Source organism: Carassius auratus, chromosome 46 (assembly GCF_003368295.1).
Source record: "Carassius auratus strain Wakin chromosome 46, ASM336829v1, whole genome shotgun sequence".
Taxonomy (NCBI): Eukaryota; Metazoa; Chordata; class Actinopteri; order Cypriniformes; family Cyprinidae; genus Carassius; species Carassius auratus.
In genome coordinates this window covers 8,766,238-8,784,713 of record NC_039288.1, presented here as the reverse complement: position 1 = coordinate 8,784,713, position 18,476 = coordinate 8,766,238, and the positions used below count along the sequence as shown (strand labels likewise).

Genomic DNA, 18,476 nt, shown 5'->3' with positions numbered 1-18,476 from the left:
CCTGCTCGGCATCTGTGAGTTCGGTACTTTCATAATTTGTCGTGGCTGAACAAAAATACAGCTCATTCGTTAACAGACGCAAAGTGCGCCCTCGGCTCTGTAAGCAACACTTGAGCTAAAGGTTATGTCAGTCAAATGGAGAAATAATCAGTGGCAGCAGAAGCGAGCAGCCATAGTGTGTGTCTATACGATGCTCTCTATATCATATTATCATATTTCAGCAATAACAGATCGAAACACTCAGGATAATGGCACTGTAAAAAACTATTGCTAACTACTACTAATCCTGCTTTTTTGAAGGCTGTGATAGAGGGACCCGTTTTCTCTTAGGTTAAATGACAAATAGTAAACATTCACCCTTCTCCACAAGATGGAAAGCTTGCTGAATGCGGACAGATTATTTTGCTGGCGTAATTGGAGCATATTCACGTTGTGGATTTAATCAGAGGCAAAACAGAGCGGTGCAGTCTGGACTTGAATGGAGTTGCCAAATCAAAACACTTCTCCTCAACAGGGACTCGCGCACACACACACACACACACACACACACACACACACACACACACACACACACACACACACACACACACATCCATACTGGTTAGTAACAACTGGAAGGTAATTATCACTGCTGTCTATGTCTGGAAGTGCCTGTGGCTTAATGGTACTTCAATCCTGCAGTGACCTCCAAGATTCCAACAACAGAAATATTTTGCTCTAAGTGAATCTATTTTGAAACAAAATTTATTTTGCAATCAGTGTTACATATTACCTTGTTAATTCTCTGACGGCTAGCATTTTTAGGTGGACAAGCTCCAAAACAACAGCCACTAATGGTGCTTTTCCACTGCGTGGTATGACTCGGCTTGGTATAGCTCAAGCTGCTCAATGTACTTATTATATTAAAAAATTTACAAAATTATGACTTTATTCAGCATTGTCTTCTCTTCCAGGTCTGTTGTGAGTGTGAGTGTCAGCAGCGTCATATGTCAGCAGCATAACTGCAGTGTTGTGAATGCACTCATGACCGATCCGGAAGAGAAGACAATGCTGATTAAAGTCGTAATTTTTGTTATTTATGGACCAAAATGTATTTTTGATGCTTCAACTAATTCTAACTGAGCCTCTGATGTCACATGGACTACTTTGATGATGTTTTTATTACACTTCTGAACATGGACGGTATACCGTACATGCATTTTCAATGGAGGGACTGAGAACTCTCCGACTAAATCTAAACTGTGTAACTGTGTTCTGAAGATGAACAATGGGCTTACAGGTCGAACGACATGAGGGTGAGTTATTAATGACATCATTTTCATTTTTGGATGAACTAACCCTTTAAGCTTGAGTTAAACCAACTAAAAAAAAAACACTGACTTCAGGAAGCAACATTTTGTTGTTTACAGGTTTTAGAATTTGTTCCTGCAAAATCTGTAACAATGTTAGTGACACATCCTGTTAGGTTTAAAAACGAATATATTTCCTTTGTTAACGGCCCAACTGAAGGCTCCTTCCTGAAGAAAATTTGGGTGCTCACTTTTGTTTGGAGGGACCCCATCCCCAAAAATGCAGTCTAAAATTCACCTTTTATTATAAACAATATACTCTTGATATAACAGGATTTCATATGTGGAATAACAGCTATTTCAGAACAAACACATAGCTAAATAAAAGGTTTAGATTGACTTAAAACCATGCTTGAAATTCCCTATTACCTGATATATATCTTTAAAATAGCTGCAGTGAGAATCAGTTTTGTTATTGTGATCATCATAAAAAAAAAAAAAAAAAAAAAAAAACAATTCACACTGACTGACATTTGTTAGCCAATCAAAAACTCAGAGTTTAATTACTTTTGCTGGCAGTGCAGAAATCATTAAAAGCAGTTTTAAAGAGTTAATACTACAATGACACATTTATACACCTACTTGTCACAATTATACAAGTTAACCTAAATTCAGTCATCAAATATATCAGAAAGACTAAATTAAGTTCCCTGTGGAGTAACGATCAAGTCAAGTCAAGTCACGATGTGCAAAGGTGAACGTTACCTGACGTAGGTTGCGGGACACACGGACCACATGCCAGGCATTGTCGTTGAACTTGCCGTCGGATGGCTCCACCAGAGCCTCAAAGGCACCGGAGCCCAGGTTGATCACCAGGCACACTGCCCCACTTTTCAGAGACAGATTGACATAGTCGGCAGACTTGCCGGTGTGGAGCAGGAGGCCATTTCGCTGTAGCGTTCGGAAGGACAGGGTGATTTCATCTGTGCTGCTCTGGATGGGCTTTTGGGACAGGTCGTAGCTGAAGAACTCATTACCCTTGAACGTGGCCACTGACTCCGCTTGGCCTTGTTGAAGGAAGATAGAAAAAGGCAAGGGAAAGTCATTAGAGCTGGGATGGATATGGACCAAGTGTATGAGAACTGACTCTTCTTTATATTCTCTGTATTTTATAGACTCACAGAACCAACCAAACATTTGAGAATGATCAGTGAAATAAATGAAATGGAAATGCATGTAAAATACTCATAGCATGTTTAACAACCCAGAAAAGTTTGGGCAAGACTTTAGCCTTTATGTGATTTTGGCTAATGAGAGGTTTAAGGCCACTGGCTCAAATGAAGCATAAACAAACCACAAATTAACAGTACAAGACAGCTCCAAGCATGAATCATTGTACATGTAGGAAATCTCACTGGACTACACATGCTTCTGTATTCGCACTTCCAGTAAATATGAACCACAGAGGTGAGTGATGTCACACGTGTAAATTAGTGTAATCTCCTCCAGTGCTGGGCGCATCAGCTAATCGTGAAGGTCATTTATGCATGTAAAGCTTGCCGTCCTGAAATTAAACCGCAAGCGTGCAATTAAACGAGCTGAAAACGGGCTGTCAGGAATAATCTGAAATAAAACACAGCCGCACTGTTAAATAACAGTTTGATTTGCGAACGCCACTGTAAGATGTGAAAGCTGTGATGAACGAGGTAGAATTTCAAAATACCGTCATTAAGAAAATAGGCGACTGAGGAAGCTTGTCAAAATATCTCATCTTCGTTATTTTAGGTTGTTAAAAATCATCACTTTCACAGACAGCTTGTTCATTTTTTCCTGGTGTCATGTGGAGCCCAAATCACGATTTATTTTTATTTATTTTTTGGATGTGCAATACTAAGTTTTCAAATTCAAGTAGTTGGTGGATTGCCTGTGTGATGTAAAGCCAAGCTCTGTATAATTAGCCTAGTTTCGAGTTTTCGAGTCTGACCACAATTGGACGTGACTCTTAAGGCAGAATGTTTACATAAGCCTTGTTCAAAACAGCTAGACTGAGCAAGGCAGAAAATGCCGTTTAAAGTCTCACGCAGTTTTAATCTAGTTAACAAAATTGCTGTTAGATCATGGCGTTAATTAAATGACTCATGTAAACATCTTGATAAAAATGACAAAATAAATGAAAGCAAGAATTAACAATCAAAAACATCTAGAAAGAGTATGATTGTTTCAAATATTCGAAATCATAGCCTTACAGAGACTGATCTGCTTGAGTTGAATCTAAACAGTAAATATAGTTCACTTTAAACCGAAACACTTTGATAACAGGTTAATTTTCTCCCTCAAACATGTCATATACAGAATGTTTATTAGTTTATTAGTTTAGTAGTTTACATACTAATATACTAATAAAACTAATAAAAATGGGGAAGCCGTGGCCTAATGGTTAGAGAGTCGGACTCCCAATCGAAAGGTTGTGAGTTCGAGTCCCGGGCCGGCAGGAATTGTGGGTGGGGGAAGTGCATGTACAGTTCTCTCTCCACCTTCAATACCACGACTTAGCAAGGCATCGAACCCCCAACTGCTCCCCGGGCGCCGCAGCATAAATGGCTGCCCACTGCTCCGGGTGTGTGTTCACAGTGTGTGTGTGTGTTCACTTATCTGTGTGTGTGCACTTCAGATGGGTTAAATGCAGAGCACAAATTCTGAGTATGGGTCACCATAATTGGCTGAATATCACGTCACTTTACACAATATACACTACCATTCAAAAGTTTAGGGGTGATAAGATTATGTTACCCTTCCGGGAACTAAAGCTGCATCAAAGTGCTTTGGGAATTCCCTCTGCGTGACCACGCTCTGAATCACATGTGTAATCATTCCAATGGAAGGATGAGACGTCATGGGCGGGTGACGTCATCAACCAGGAAGCATAAAAGCATATGTGGTGGAGCCAGGGAGCGGAGCACACCGAGTCGGCTCTCAAGGAAGCCGACTGCCCGCATTGAGAGCTTCTTCCATTGCGTACACTTCGCTTCCTGAAGGCTCTCTTTGTGGAGGGAGGCTTCACCAGCATTCTTCACGGTGCTGGTCCCGCTTCCACCGAGGCAGAGTGGCTGCTACCTTCATGGGGTTCTTCCTTCTGGGGTGAGGAATTGACACTTTGCCTGTCTTCCTCCAAGGAGGTTGATGTGGAGGGCATCGATAAGGTTTTGCCCCTGAATAGCCCCAGTATGAGGAGCTAATGGAGGTGTTTACCAATGCTGTGGCCAAGTTAAAAAATGATTGGCCCACTGAGAAGCAGGCCGAGCCGCATCGAAGCAAGTTAGATGAATGCTTTATGTGGTTGAGGCCATCACCTACATTCTGGAGCCTGCCATTTTCCCCAATCTTCATCCCTGCCTCAGACTATTATGGGAATGTGTTTGGGTTGAGTGAGCATGGTTATGCAGGGCGATGCCCCGGGTTGAACAGACACTGGCAAGTTATCAGTCCCCAGCCACAACATAGTCCTTAAAGGCTACAGCACTGCCCTGCAAGCCGCTGCGTACAACGTCAACACTGGTGTCTGCACACAAAGTCTGCATTACAGTTGAGACTATCCTCCAATCATCACGGACTGTCGTACTCCAGGCTTTCCGTCCTGCTCCCTCTTGGGAGTCCGACCAGCAGAAGCTTAATTGTGTCCAGTGCAAGCACTGGATGCATACATCCACTGAGCTGTCCTGTGGAGATAGGCGGACCAACTGCTAGTGTTCTACTGTCCACCTAAGAGATTCTTTCATCTACAAAACAGACCCTCAATCGGTGGTTGGTGGATGCCATATTCATTGCTTACAAGTCCTCTGATCTCTCCTCGCCATTGGGGGTTAAGACTCACTCGACCAGAATTATGGTGGCCTCCAATGCCTTTCTAGCATGTGTGTCCATGCAGGACATCTGTGATGCAGGGGGTTGGTCCACACGCCTAACATTTGTCAGGTTCTCAGGCTCTTCTGTTCTCTTGCCCTAGCTACACACGGGGCAGGGATTTGGACGTCTGGTGCTGTGGGTATTCTCGTTCCCAAAGCACTTCGACACAGCTTGAGTTCCTGAAGGGGGACGTCTCAGGTTACGTATGTAACCATGGTTCTCCGAAGGGAACGAGACACTGTGTCTCGGTGCCATACTTCAGGCATCTCTGCCAGTGCATGCTTCACTCCTAGAAGCTGACGCTGGCTCCACTGCACGTGCTTTTAAGCTTCCTGGTCAATGACCTCACCTGCCCATGACGTCTTGCCCTTCCATGTGATTCAGAGCGTGGTCATGCAAAGGGTGTTCCCAAAGCGCTTTGACCCAGCGTCTCATTCCCTTCAGGGAACCATGGTTAAATACGTAACCTGAGGCGTTTTTGGAAGAAGTGTCTTATGCTCACCAAGGCGGTGTTACATTATACATCTCAATACAGTTTAAAGAGTAATATTGCTAAGTATTATTACAATTTAAAGTTACTATTTTTCATTTAAATAAATTTTAAAGTACAAATTATGTAGCAACTCAATGTAATAACTAGGCATTCTGTTAAAACTGCATTATTACATTATGTGAAAAAATGCATATTACATGGAATATTTCATTATCGCGTATATCACAAAAACCAAATAAAAACAAACCATACACTGTGTGAGTTAATCTATTAAAATGCATTTAGAAAGCCTCTGCCAACACATCTCAGACAATCATGTTTTACAGGAGTGGTATAGCAATATTCGTCCTTCAGATATGCATACATAACCTGCTCAGCTGCTTAAAATTGTATGAAATATTCCATTCCAGGTTTAATCAGCAGAGCATAACATTAATTTGAAGACTTGTGATATTTCATCAAGCAAGAAGGCTCAGACCATCAGTTAGGAAAGAAATGATTGGGCACGAATCAACCAACCAGACATCTTCACCAAGGAAAAGTGACCTTGCAAAATTACAGCGGCAGAATCTTATCATAGTGCCACTTGGTTCAGTGGAGAATAAACAGCCAGAGCGCATTCCACAACAAGCACACCAACCACGTAGTGAGGAACTCTTTAAGAGATGAGAAACAAAGCCCCACTGAGCCATGTGTGCTTAAGAGTTTTGTTTCTCTCTCTCTCTCTCTTTTATTTCTCACTGACTACAGTGTGACGCAAAGAGAACCTGACCCACAAAACACAGGGGCTATGACTAAGTAAAAAGTATATGTTTCTAACAATAAAACAACGTGACATGATGGGATTTGACAATATCAGGGAAGCTTTAACTTTTCAAAAGTGCAGTCTGAAAGTGACTCAGATGTTACCGCTGTAGTGGCAAATTCCTCAGATAGGAACAATGCTTCTGACAAATTAATTGTGACTCAAATATATTCGCAAACAGAAAGGTGCAGCGTGTTATTAATTTTTGTATGCAATATAAAATATCTATACCAAATTTAGATTCGTTCACATTAACCAATCAGTAGACTTTGAGGTGCGTTCTGCCTGTCAGTCAATTTACATGTTCACAGGGAAGTCCAACTGTATATAGGCAGCAGGAAGCTGAGAGCGTGACAGAAGCGGATCATTCAAGCAGCAAATACAGGTTCATAAGCAGTTGATAGTTGTTAGTTTGTCATGAAGGAATTTTATTTTGATACCACTGTTTTTGACAAACTTTGACATGCTGAATACAACTGTATCTTCGTAGGATGGGGAATAGAATAGATTTTTTTTTTTTTTCACAAAGTATCCTCAAAGACAACAGTACTGTATTCAACACACATTTAACATTCATAATGTGAAACAATTAATAGCATACGGTTACTTGATTTTATCAGGAAAGTGGTAGGTAGGAGAAGAAATCAATTTATAATATCATAATTAGGACATGTATTTATAAGTTTAACACATAGCCTACAAAAGCCATTGCATAAATAGATTATTATTATAAATAGATTATATATATATATATATATATATATATATATATATATATATATATATATATATATATATATATATATATATATATATATATATATATATATATAAAATGGTCAATTCTGATTCCATGTTGTCTTTAAGTAGTCAGTAGGTGTGGTATGAGGATCATTGAAGTCTCATGCTTGTGTGTTCCTGGTAAGCAATTTTTTATTTTTATCTTGGACCAAGATTGTTCCAAGATTGCACTAATAAACAGCAATCCATCGATAAGGATTGTCATAATTCATACTTTCAAAATTCAACAGACTTCTGCCTAATGCCATTTAAAGTTCAGAGAGGAGAAAAAAAAAAAAACACCTTTTACATGTTAGCGAGACATCTTTAACTTAGTGACATAAAAAAAATGTTGTCAACTGGCCTGAAACTCTCACATCCCCCCATCTTTACCATTGAGCCCAATAGTCCAAAAATGGACTAAAACACAGGTTTAGCATTAATTTGAATTAATTTTCAAGGTACTTGTCTGCTTGTTCTGAATAATGTCTATTTACATTCACCATGATTAGCAATTGTGTAAATGGACAAAGTTCCACTTAAAGCACCGAATAAACACACTCTCCTTCAGACCAAGCCAGAGGAAAACAGAGCAAAAAACAACCACTGGAGTCGCCCCTTAACACAGAGCCCGTAAAGCCAGATTTAGTTATGTGCAGATATGTGGTGTGGCTGATGAGATGTCTAAATCTTCATGTCCAGCCTCCGATCACGAACTTCAAAAGAGATGAGAGAAATAAACAGAGTTCACCCTAAACCTTCAGAGCACACTGACGGATGCTCTCAGCTAGAGTAGAATAGCCTGATTTATATACTTAAGAGTCCTTTGTGTCTTTGATATGACAAGACTGGAGCAATCAGTTCTTCAGGCATCATGACTTACTGTCATTATGCACTAATGTCCATGTCTCAAATATGAAAACACTATTACTAAACGTGAGGGGGTGTGAAATCAACAGCGACAGACTGGGAGAAGGAAAAGAAATAGGTTATGAGCTGGAGAGAAAGACAGGGAAGGAGGACAAGACATGGATTGAAGGACTTATGATCAAACAAGGGGTGGAAGGGAAAGAAATCCATTCATGGCACACAAAAAGCAATTCTGGCACACAAAAATTTCAATTATCGGAATGAAAAAAAAAATATTATTCATAATTCTGTTTATTGGAAAAGCATCTGAAAGACAAAACATTACAATTTAATGTCTGTGGAATATTTTGGCTATTGGTTAACATGAGGGATGGGAATCAAGAGCAACGTAGCAATTATTATTATTTATTTTTTATTCTGCATAATTATTCATAGTAGTTGTAGTACATTCAATCCTTTCCCCACCATTGACAAGATTTTCTGTCATTTAAGATACAAAGCTTCCCTACTGACGAGTTATTCGTCTGAAATGGTGTTTCTTGGATGGAACTATATAAAAATGTATTTGTTCTGATATATTAATTGCTGACATTCAAACAGTAAAATATTCTGGGGGACAGATTTGTGAATAGGATCAGAAATACTGGTGGTGACTGGAACATTAAAACGCAACAATAATGACATGAGAATAATCCTGCCCATCTTAAGCGGCACTAAACTTCAGTGGAAACACAAACCAAGCAGAGTTGAGCCGTGCCGTATCGTACTGACTAATTAACAAAGGGGAAATGACTAAACTACTAAGAAAATGTATTCAATCAAACAGAAGCTACAAACTACTATGCAAATGGGTGTTAACTGGATGAATGCTAAGAAATTGAGCAACAGATTAGATGAAGCAATGAATGGATAGTTATCAGTTTATTGGTCAGTCAATTGTGGTCACTCTTGATGCTGGTTTGGAATAGTAAATAAGCATAATGTAGCTATGTGTATACACTGACCCTGGATAATAATAAGTCTCTACACAAATAGCAATCTCATACAGCAACAACCTAATATCAAGACCTCTGGGAAAAGATTTGGTAAGCTGACATTCCACTTGGTCAGGTGAGCAATCCACCAATGGGAAATGTTTTCCACTGGTTTCCTTCCGGTCACAGTGGGAGTAGACTGGATTACTTGTTCTTGTTTCTGTGTAAACGCCCAATATGGGAATCTTTGAAAATGGTGATGTCATGCGCATACTTAGTACATGTTAGGTATGTAGACATGCACAGTACGTGTCAATTTAAAAGGGAAGCACAAACATATATACACAGCAATGGCGGAGTACATGCTATTGTGGTTGCTGCTCATAAGTTTGCTAACGCTTCTTCAGCACAGTGTGGATTTACTTCACCAATATTACAACCATATAACCAACATATAATCGTCACTTCCCTACACTTACTGTTTACTAACAAGGTGACAGCATGAACTACTGGCCTGGCATACATAAAACAGCATTTTTGCCTTTTTCGAAGATGTGTGTACACGTTTTGAAAATGTTGTCATGCATACGTGAAACTTTTTTGACTACATCGTTGACGAGTAAATGTAGTCTTAGTTGTCATTGAGGGTCCCATCAAAACTTCTTAACCACAGTGGGAAAAAGGGATTCCTGTTGTGATGTGTGGACTTCTGGTGCCATCATATCTGCTGTTCACTACATTATTTTGTTTATTTGTTCATTATTTAGGTCAAACTACACTAATAAAGTTTTTAAATCTCTTAAAAGAATCGACTTGTTTGGAAATCAGACCTACACAGCTTGATTTTGTTTCACTCAAAAAAACAAAAAAAGTTTTGAAAATTGAAGCCTATATTTAAATGTATGAAGAATTGTTACAGAAATCGGATTCCCATCGAACATTACTCTTATTCCTACAGACACCAAAAGCTCCTGAATGACAGTTGGTGGTATTTGTAGATTGGATTGTACCAAATTATTGAACCGAATAAGGCAATGAAAAGAAAATTGTAGCAATCAAAAACAATACTGATGAAGTTCCACTAAATACGCATGTGACCGACGGGAGAGAAGACAAGCCACACCATAAAGGCCAACTGAATGCTGCACAGTGGGAAGTAATGGCAATCCAAATGTAATCTAAGCGTTATTATTCCAGCAAACTGTGTCCTCTTATGAGAATGCAGCATCTGAGGCTCTCATCACGACCTCTCCCTCTGTCTGGCTGAGCTTAAAGTGCGTATCTGAAGCAGACATGTCCAATTAAAGATACACACATGCTCCAACCTCACAGCTTCTGATGAGACAACAGGGACAAATACGACACAGAACTCATTTTTAATGTCATGTGTGGTGGTGTGGTTATGTGTTGCTTATTCTGACAGGTTGGTATGTCTGCTGCTTGGGGAGAGTGAGAGAGAAATATCAACAGCTGATTAAGTCAAGGCCCTGCAGCAGCCGAAGCCATTTGCTTTGCAGATTAAACATGGCTACGAGAGAGAGAGAGAGAGAGAGAGAGACAGAGAGAGAAATGGAGCAAGAGAAAGAGGAGCAAGGGAAAGCAATTCTATTGGAGTTAACTGTGCTATTTCCCCCTTTGTGCAGATTGAAAATGAGACTGGCCACGACAGTAATGTGCATCAAGGGACACCAGCATTCAAAGAGCACTAAATCAACAACAATAAAACTAGCACCAATGTTTTCATTGAGAATAATGCAACACTGTAAAAAACACATATAAAGAAATATGATGGAACAAATAAGCCCTAATATTAATTGCATATTAATACTAGCCTGATAATAATAATAATAATAATAATAATAATAATAATAGTCTTGAAATTGTCAAAGGCAGCAGAGACAGGCGATATCTTTGACTATCGTTGATATACAATATATTGTCTACCGGCATGACTTGCAGTGCACACAGTCTAGATTCATATTAAGGGCATGTAAATGCATGAGTTCAATCTGGAATACATATGGACTTAATTGATTTGTGAGAGAAACAGAGCAGAAATAAATTAACAGAAGTTTCCCAAGAGGGAGATGACAACAGTCTCAAAGCAGAGTCTCCCTGGTCTTTACTGAACATTTCTTTTCTCCTCCCCAGCCCTATGGTGTCATTAGACCTCATCTTTAAAATATTAAAAGCACCCACAGGCCACTTTGCTCTGCTGATTTCACAGATAAAATCTGTCCTTAGAAGAAAAAGAGGGGCGTTTTCATACAAACAGTATGGCACCATACTGAGGACGGTTGTCAGCAATCTGATCAAAGGGCTTACAACAAATGTTAAAAACTCTTACTCTGTGAAATACACATAATGAACACCTAAAATGAAGGGAATTTATCTTCAATAGATTTTTTTAATCAAAGCTCCCTTCAACATTATTCATAAATTTATTGAGAATCCCTTTAATTCAATATCTGTACTTGAACTGAATTTGCAACAAATATGTTGTATAACTATGATTCAAATGAGAATTTGAGTAGAATAATAAAAAAAAAACTATACAATCATTTCTTAGCACGTTTACAGCACAAGTATTCCCCAAAAAACATGTTATATTGCACGTCAAAGAACGTCACATCTTCGTCAAGAAATATTAGAAATCTGATGTTAGACATTATTTTAAAAGTTTCCTGATTGGGCTTGACACCTCTGATCAGAATGATTTCAAACAGCTGATAAAAGATCCTCAAGGAATCCACACAACTCCAGTCCATCAATCTAGTGAACTAGAAAGCTATATGTTTGTCAAATCCATCATTAAAGGGATAGTTCATCCAAAAATGAAAATTCTGTCATCAAAGGAAGATATTTAGAAGATTGCTGGTATTCAAACAGTTGGTGGTTCCCATAGATTTCCATACTGTAGTATTACTTTTCCTACTACAGAAGTCAATGGGAACCATCAACTTTTTTATTACCAGCTATCTTCAAAATATCTTCTTTTAGAATTTTCAATTTTGTACTGTTTTCACTTGTAAACAGTGCTTGATCTGTGTATATTTCTCTCCTGATTCAGTGAAGATAGCTTTTTCACTGAGACAACTTTGGTTTTGCTGGAACCAGCGGTTTGAAGTTAAAAACATTTTGATGCCATTTCACTTCTCAAAACATTAATTAATGGACTGGAGTTTTGTGGATTACTTGTGGATCATTGTGATGGTCTTTTTATTTTTTTTTATCAGCTGTTTGGACTCTCGTTCTGATGGCACCCATTCACTGTGGAGGATCAATTGCTGGGCAAGTGATGTAATGCTTAATTTCTCCAAATCAGTTCAGAAATAAACTCATCTTCATCTTCCATGGTCTGTGGGTGAGTAAAATTTTAGCTACGATCTAAAATAGAAAAAAAAAAAAAAAAACACCAAAAGGAAAGTGTTTTCCATCAGAAATATTTAGAGGACCAACTATACTGAACACTATAAATAAAAGTCCCAATTGTAAATTTGAATCTCTCTCTGTAACATTTTGTCCTGCACGGTCAATAGACATTCACAATATTTGTTCCACGTGCAGCCTTGCACAGCACCCTGGTAAAGCCCCTTATCTCCAAAGCAATTCATCTCCTGCTGTAATGCAGCATATACTTGCAAATAGGTTATCCCTTGATCTGGACTCTTGCTGTGAAAAAAGATAATCCCTGTCACAGGCCACCGGCCTCTCATAAATAATAGTAAGAAAAAAAAAAGTTAAACAAAAGGCCAATTTTGCAGTGATGCAATCTAGTTGCAAAATAATTCAAACAGTTCTGGCAACCTTTGATTCTTTATATCTATAAAGCTGTTGTGTTTAAAATGCAGGTAAGAGCGGTATTACATTCGTGTAATATTCCAGCAAGATCATGCAGCTTTCTCTTAGGGAGCTTCAATCAACAAACCATCATTATCGTCACATGAGCATATTTCACAGGGAGGAGAAAAGATTCTCACAATCACAGCCTCAAGGGAAGATCATTATCTGTCGAAAGAGAGCAACCTGTGCAATTATTTTTTTTTCTAGTGGACTGCTAGCACTTGCTGTTTATCAGTGGAAAACAGTGGAAAAATGAAATATATAATATATGAAATATATTAAATAAATAAATAAATAGATAGGTAGGTTTCTTTCTCTCAAAATATTTAGACTGGGTAAGACAGTGTATGATTTTACATTTTGTGCAAGTAGTAATAAATTACAAATCAACTCCTAAAACTAAAAATGAATACAAATAATTCCTATTATTTTTTATAAATAGTGAAGAAGAAAAAAACAATGACATGTGTTGGTGACAAGTTATTTAAATACTTATGAGTAAGATCTGCATAATGAGTTTGATCATAATGCTGATAGCTAATAACTTCCCCATACATCCACAAACATGTAATCTTAACATACATATGTCGACAACAACCTGGCGCCATTTCTAGCACAGCAGTGATGACCAAAGACTGAAAATCAATACTCATGATGAGGCTTTCCTATATTAGTGTCTCTCTCTCTCTCTGTGTGTGTGTGTGTTTGTGTAAGAGGGGGCATGAGCTGTGGTTTGGTCCTCTGAAGCTGTCATCACTGTGGAAAGCTAAAGAGATTTTGTGATTGGCAGAGGCTCTCTGCTGGGGGGGAGGGGGAGGGGTATGTTCCAGAAGTGTCGGCAGGTAAATGGAATTTCTGATTATGGCAGACTAAACTTGGCGAACCGCGAGACAACAGAACTTCTCAAGCAATCACTGCTATACCTGCTCCTAACAGCTGTGTATTACTGCATCATACTGGAAGACTATGTGCTACCTAGACAATCAATGAACGCATCAATACTACATAATTGTTATATGAGATAAATATAAGGCACCAAAATAAACATTTAAACACCTGGAACCTGAAAACTGAATGATGAGTCTCCTGGCCTGAATAATAAATAATAGAGAAAAACAAGGCTGTTTCAGAAGGTTAGGAACTTACAGTGCTACCTAAAATAACCAATTGGAGACTCGTATGTTCATTAAGGATGCATTTAATTGATAAAAAAATACAGTAAAGGCCGTAATTTTATAAAAGTATTACAACAACTTAAAATTAAAATTTTCTTTTTTAATATATTTTATATTAAAAATGCATTGCGTCCATACTAATTCAAATAATTTCTTGACAGACAGATTCTGAAACCGAGCACATGTCCGTAATCCAAATATATTGACAGCTTCAGTATTATGCAGTGCAACATGTTAGTCACTTCTTGTCTGCCTGATAAGGTGGCAGCAGTTCTCAAACAAATGTCACCCCCACCGCAGGAGCAAACATCAGTAGACTGACTCAGATGTGCTGGAGAGATGAAACGGGGAGATTCCAGACCCCACAGCATTGGCCCAGGCTTGTGTCATTTGCAGAGACCACGACTCAAACCAACATGTGCTCATGTGTGCCGGTTATATAAAGCCATTGTAGGTTGGCTTGCTGAGGTTTTGGTAAAGGTTCAGAGTAACTGTTGTAGCTTGTTTGCAGTACAGTTTGTTTGCGATTAGTACATAATCATCTGATAATGATGATTTGATCTAAATTACAATCCTTGTGCACTTTAAAATCCAAATGTGAATTTCATTCAACAGGCTTAAATACAGAGCGGCTCCAGAATGTTTGCAGTAAAAGTGTTCAACAATGGTTCAAGTCCATTCAGCAGCTGTGAAAGCAAAGCACTCTAGGAGTCTTATTAATTTTAAAATGTGCTTAATGGCAAATATTTGTGGCCATTACAGGTTATTAAAGTTAGCAACAGTGACACAGAAGAGGGATTTCTTCCACTTAAGCAATTAAAGACTGAAAAACATGAAGATCATCAAAAAAAACTACGACCTGATACATACAGAAACTCAAAGATGTTGCAAAGATGTTGAAAGGCGGTTTTGAGTTTCTGTATCTACCTTGTAGTTGTTTTTGTTGATGATCTTAATGTTTTTGAGTCTTCATTTGCTGAAGTGGAAGGAATATCAGTAATATATATTAATATCCAATTATATTACTGTAGTTCAACTTATATATTGGCTATTTTATATATACATGATATTGATAGGCTATTATTAAACCAAGTGCAATGTATTTACAATATTCCATTCATCTTTATTAATACAATTCTAATTAGGCTACTACTACTCGTATATATACTACTACTCATATATATATATATATATATATATATATATATATATATATATTTTTTATATATATATAATGCAAAGATAATTAGACAACTAAACTTTGATTTAATCTTGGTAAGTTTACTAGTGCAACTCACCCTGAATTTATTTGTATAAACCATTAGCCAAAAATTCATGATCAGGACTGCAGCGCACTACTAGGAGTGAAAAGGAGAACGAAAAGAACAGAGAAATGGTATAATGCTGGAACCATGGCTTTATGGTAAGCACATGTGCATAGGCCTGTCGCGATAGACAAGAAAGATAAGAAAAATGAGCTAGATAATTGTTTTTGGTCGTGATAATTTCTTTTTTCAATTTTAATTTGAAAACATTTTAACATGTCAAGATGTGTGGTTAGTCTGGAGCGCAGCCTGTGGACAGCCCGCAGCAGAAAACACCCTCTCCGATGGCACAGATGTCTCGGGAATAAAGAGATAATGTCTCGCTAGAGTGACCAGCTTTGGGAAGCGCTTTTCATTTTCTTGTGGATGTTTGCTTCGCAAATGATATTTCATTGTACTACAGCTAAATACGTTTGTAGGCGTGTAGTTGAGTGTGTCAACGCACCCAGTGAGTTCACACATACATGCGTGCATGCGTTGTTTTCGCCTTTCCAAAGCACTCGGGCAGTTGCGCTCCTGAGGCGTCTGTCGTTGCTAAGCATCCATCAGCTGTGCTCTCCGTTACAACAAGGAAATTTCATTAATGGATTTCCAGCACCGAAAAACCCTTGCTGTAACTCTGCTACAAGATTTATTTTGAAGAAAAACAGTAATCTCTGCAGTGTTTGGGTGCACCACATTTTTTTAAAACAACTGGGAATTTCATCCCGAAGTATGCTGATTGAGCTGGTTCTTGTCACACGCGCTTGCTTCATTCTGAAAAGCTGAGATGTTTTTAACTCGACGTGGTGCGGACGTGCCTGGAAAAAATGATCGCGTCGCTTCCATTATGAGCGCAAACCGCATTTGAAATAAAAAACTTGAGCAAAATTTAAAAAAGACGTGATATGTGAACGGTCAAATCATCGGTCAAAATGTTTACTTTCGGTTAACGGTTAAACAGTCAATATGAGCAATCCTAACTGGCATATAAACTTAATATAACATACAAAATTAATTAGTTTAAGCCACACAAAGTCAACATGTCAGTATTTCTTGCTCTGAATCTGCCATAAAATAAAATAAAAGTTTATTGATATTTGAAAAGGTGTACCTGCGTTATTATTCCATTATCATTATATTAGTGGAAACTGGTCTTAGAACGACAATATTATCGTTTATTGCGATAATTTCTTGGACAATTTATCATCCAGCAAAATTTGTTATTGTGACAGCCCTACATGTGCCAAAAGATTGAGCTGTGGTGCTCATGTAAGCAATGGGTTTAAATCATCTAAACCTTCCTGTCTTCTCATCTTTCTATTACTCATATCAATTTACAGATTATAAAAAATAAAAACTAATTGGTGCCACAAAGAAAATAATAATAATCGGGACCAAAACAATATAAAACCCACAAAATATAAACAGAACAGCTATGAGGCTTTCAGTAATGTGAAATGAAAGAGGAAATAAGCATTTATCTATATTGTTCCTGATTGATGCAGGCATGTGTTGAGTGTGCTCTCTGCCCACACTAACAGTAATCAATAGGCAACATAACGAACACAATGAACCCGTCTGAAGTGAATCATGACTCCCTCACAGTCTCGCGCCAGGTATCCACTTATTCAGTAAAATCAGAGGGTTACATTTATTTATTTATTCATTAATTTATTTCAGAGGGAAAAAAAATAGGAATGATTATGTTTTAGTTTTTCTTTTTTCCAGTGAGATTTGTAAATCAAAGGGTTATATATATATATATATATAAAATATCTAAATCTCACACTTAAATGTCATGAAATAAAGCCATATGCAAAAACAAAACAAAAAATATGCTGCTTTTTCTTCTTGCGATATACAAGTTGTTGTTGTTGTTTTGTTGATTTCAGTGTCAAATACGACCTGGACATTTCCTGGGGTTCCATGCAATTTTCCAAGCACTTATCTCAATGAATAAATGAGCTCTTAGCAGATCTCTGATTGACACTCTGATTGTCACCAAGCACGCAGATAATCAGGTGACCTTTTCAAAGATCAGAACGGTTGGTTACAGCTGCATTTATTAATGTCCTCTTCAGGAAGTGATCTCTCGGAGAAAAACCACAAGGTGCCCTAAACAATGTCAACCAATAACAGTGTCACTACCACCATCTGGAGCTCTAGCGAAAAAAAAAAAAAAAAGCTTCATCAGCAATCAGAGGGTTAATAATATAACAATAGAACGGAGGAGAAAAAAAGGCTTCCTAGGTCTTGTGAAAAAAAAAAAGAGGAATCTTTTTTCCTCCGGATCCCTTGGATGGAGAAACGGCGTGGCTCATCCGAAATGGGTATGCTTTGTAGATTAGATCTTGGACTAGCTCTGAGCCCTGACCTTGCCAGCAACTTTGGCTTGGATTTCTACACGGATGAGATTCGGGGAGGAATGAGGCACAGAGATTTACTTTCATTAACTCACCTTAAAAAATGCAAATGGGTTTACTCGCCACAGCAACAACAGCTGCGGGTCCTGAACCTCTGTGGTGGAGGAGGAGGGATATTATATTTGTTTGTTAGTTTGCATTAAGCATGCAGCACATGACTTTACAATCAAGGAGCCCTCAATCTAAGGTGAGTAACTGTGGATTGGTAAAGGGATTCTGTCTTTGTGATATTTACTACTGTGAGATAATCTTGTCTTCAGAGGGGGGCAGCTGCATACTTCAAATACCCGCCAGTTAACAATCAGATTATGGTAAATAAGCGTGGATGTTTGTGCCTTCGTTTTTTGCTTGTTGTTGACAAATGCACGAATAGGAGAAGGACAGGAGAAAGAGAGAGAGAGGGAGAAAGTGAAACAACATAAGCTTAGGATGAAAGAGAAATGCAGCTGCCTGCGAAATAACCACTTATGAAAATCATGATTCCTTCTATTCCTCTTTTTCCTGTTCTACTGAATGCCAAGGCCACATCAAGGACATGATATGCTCATTTAAGCTCATCGTAAAGCCATTATACATTCAGGATTACGAATGAGCTTAGTTTGGGGCCTGGGTCA

At 38.2% G+C, this 18,476-nt stretch overlaps 1 protein-coding gene across 1 annotated transcript in view; it reads right to left on the bottom strand.

Moving 5' to 3' along the window:
• The window catches only part of LOC113064079 (neurexin-2-like), a 333,624-nt gene that overhangs the window by 212,832 nt on the left and 102,316 nt on the right, over positions 1-18,476 (bottom strand). Inside the window, exon 8 of the mRNA XM_026234620.1 lies at positions 2,055-2,356. Within this exon, the coding sequence (XP_026090405.1) occupies positions 2,055-2,356 (302 nt within the window). The remainder of the gene's footprint in view (positions 1-2,054; positions 2,357-18,476) is intronic.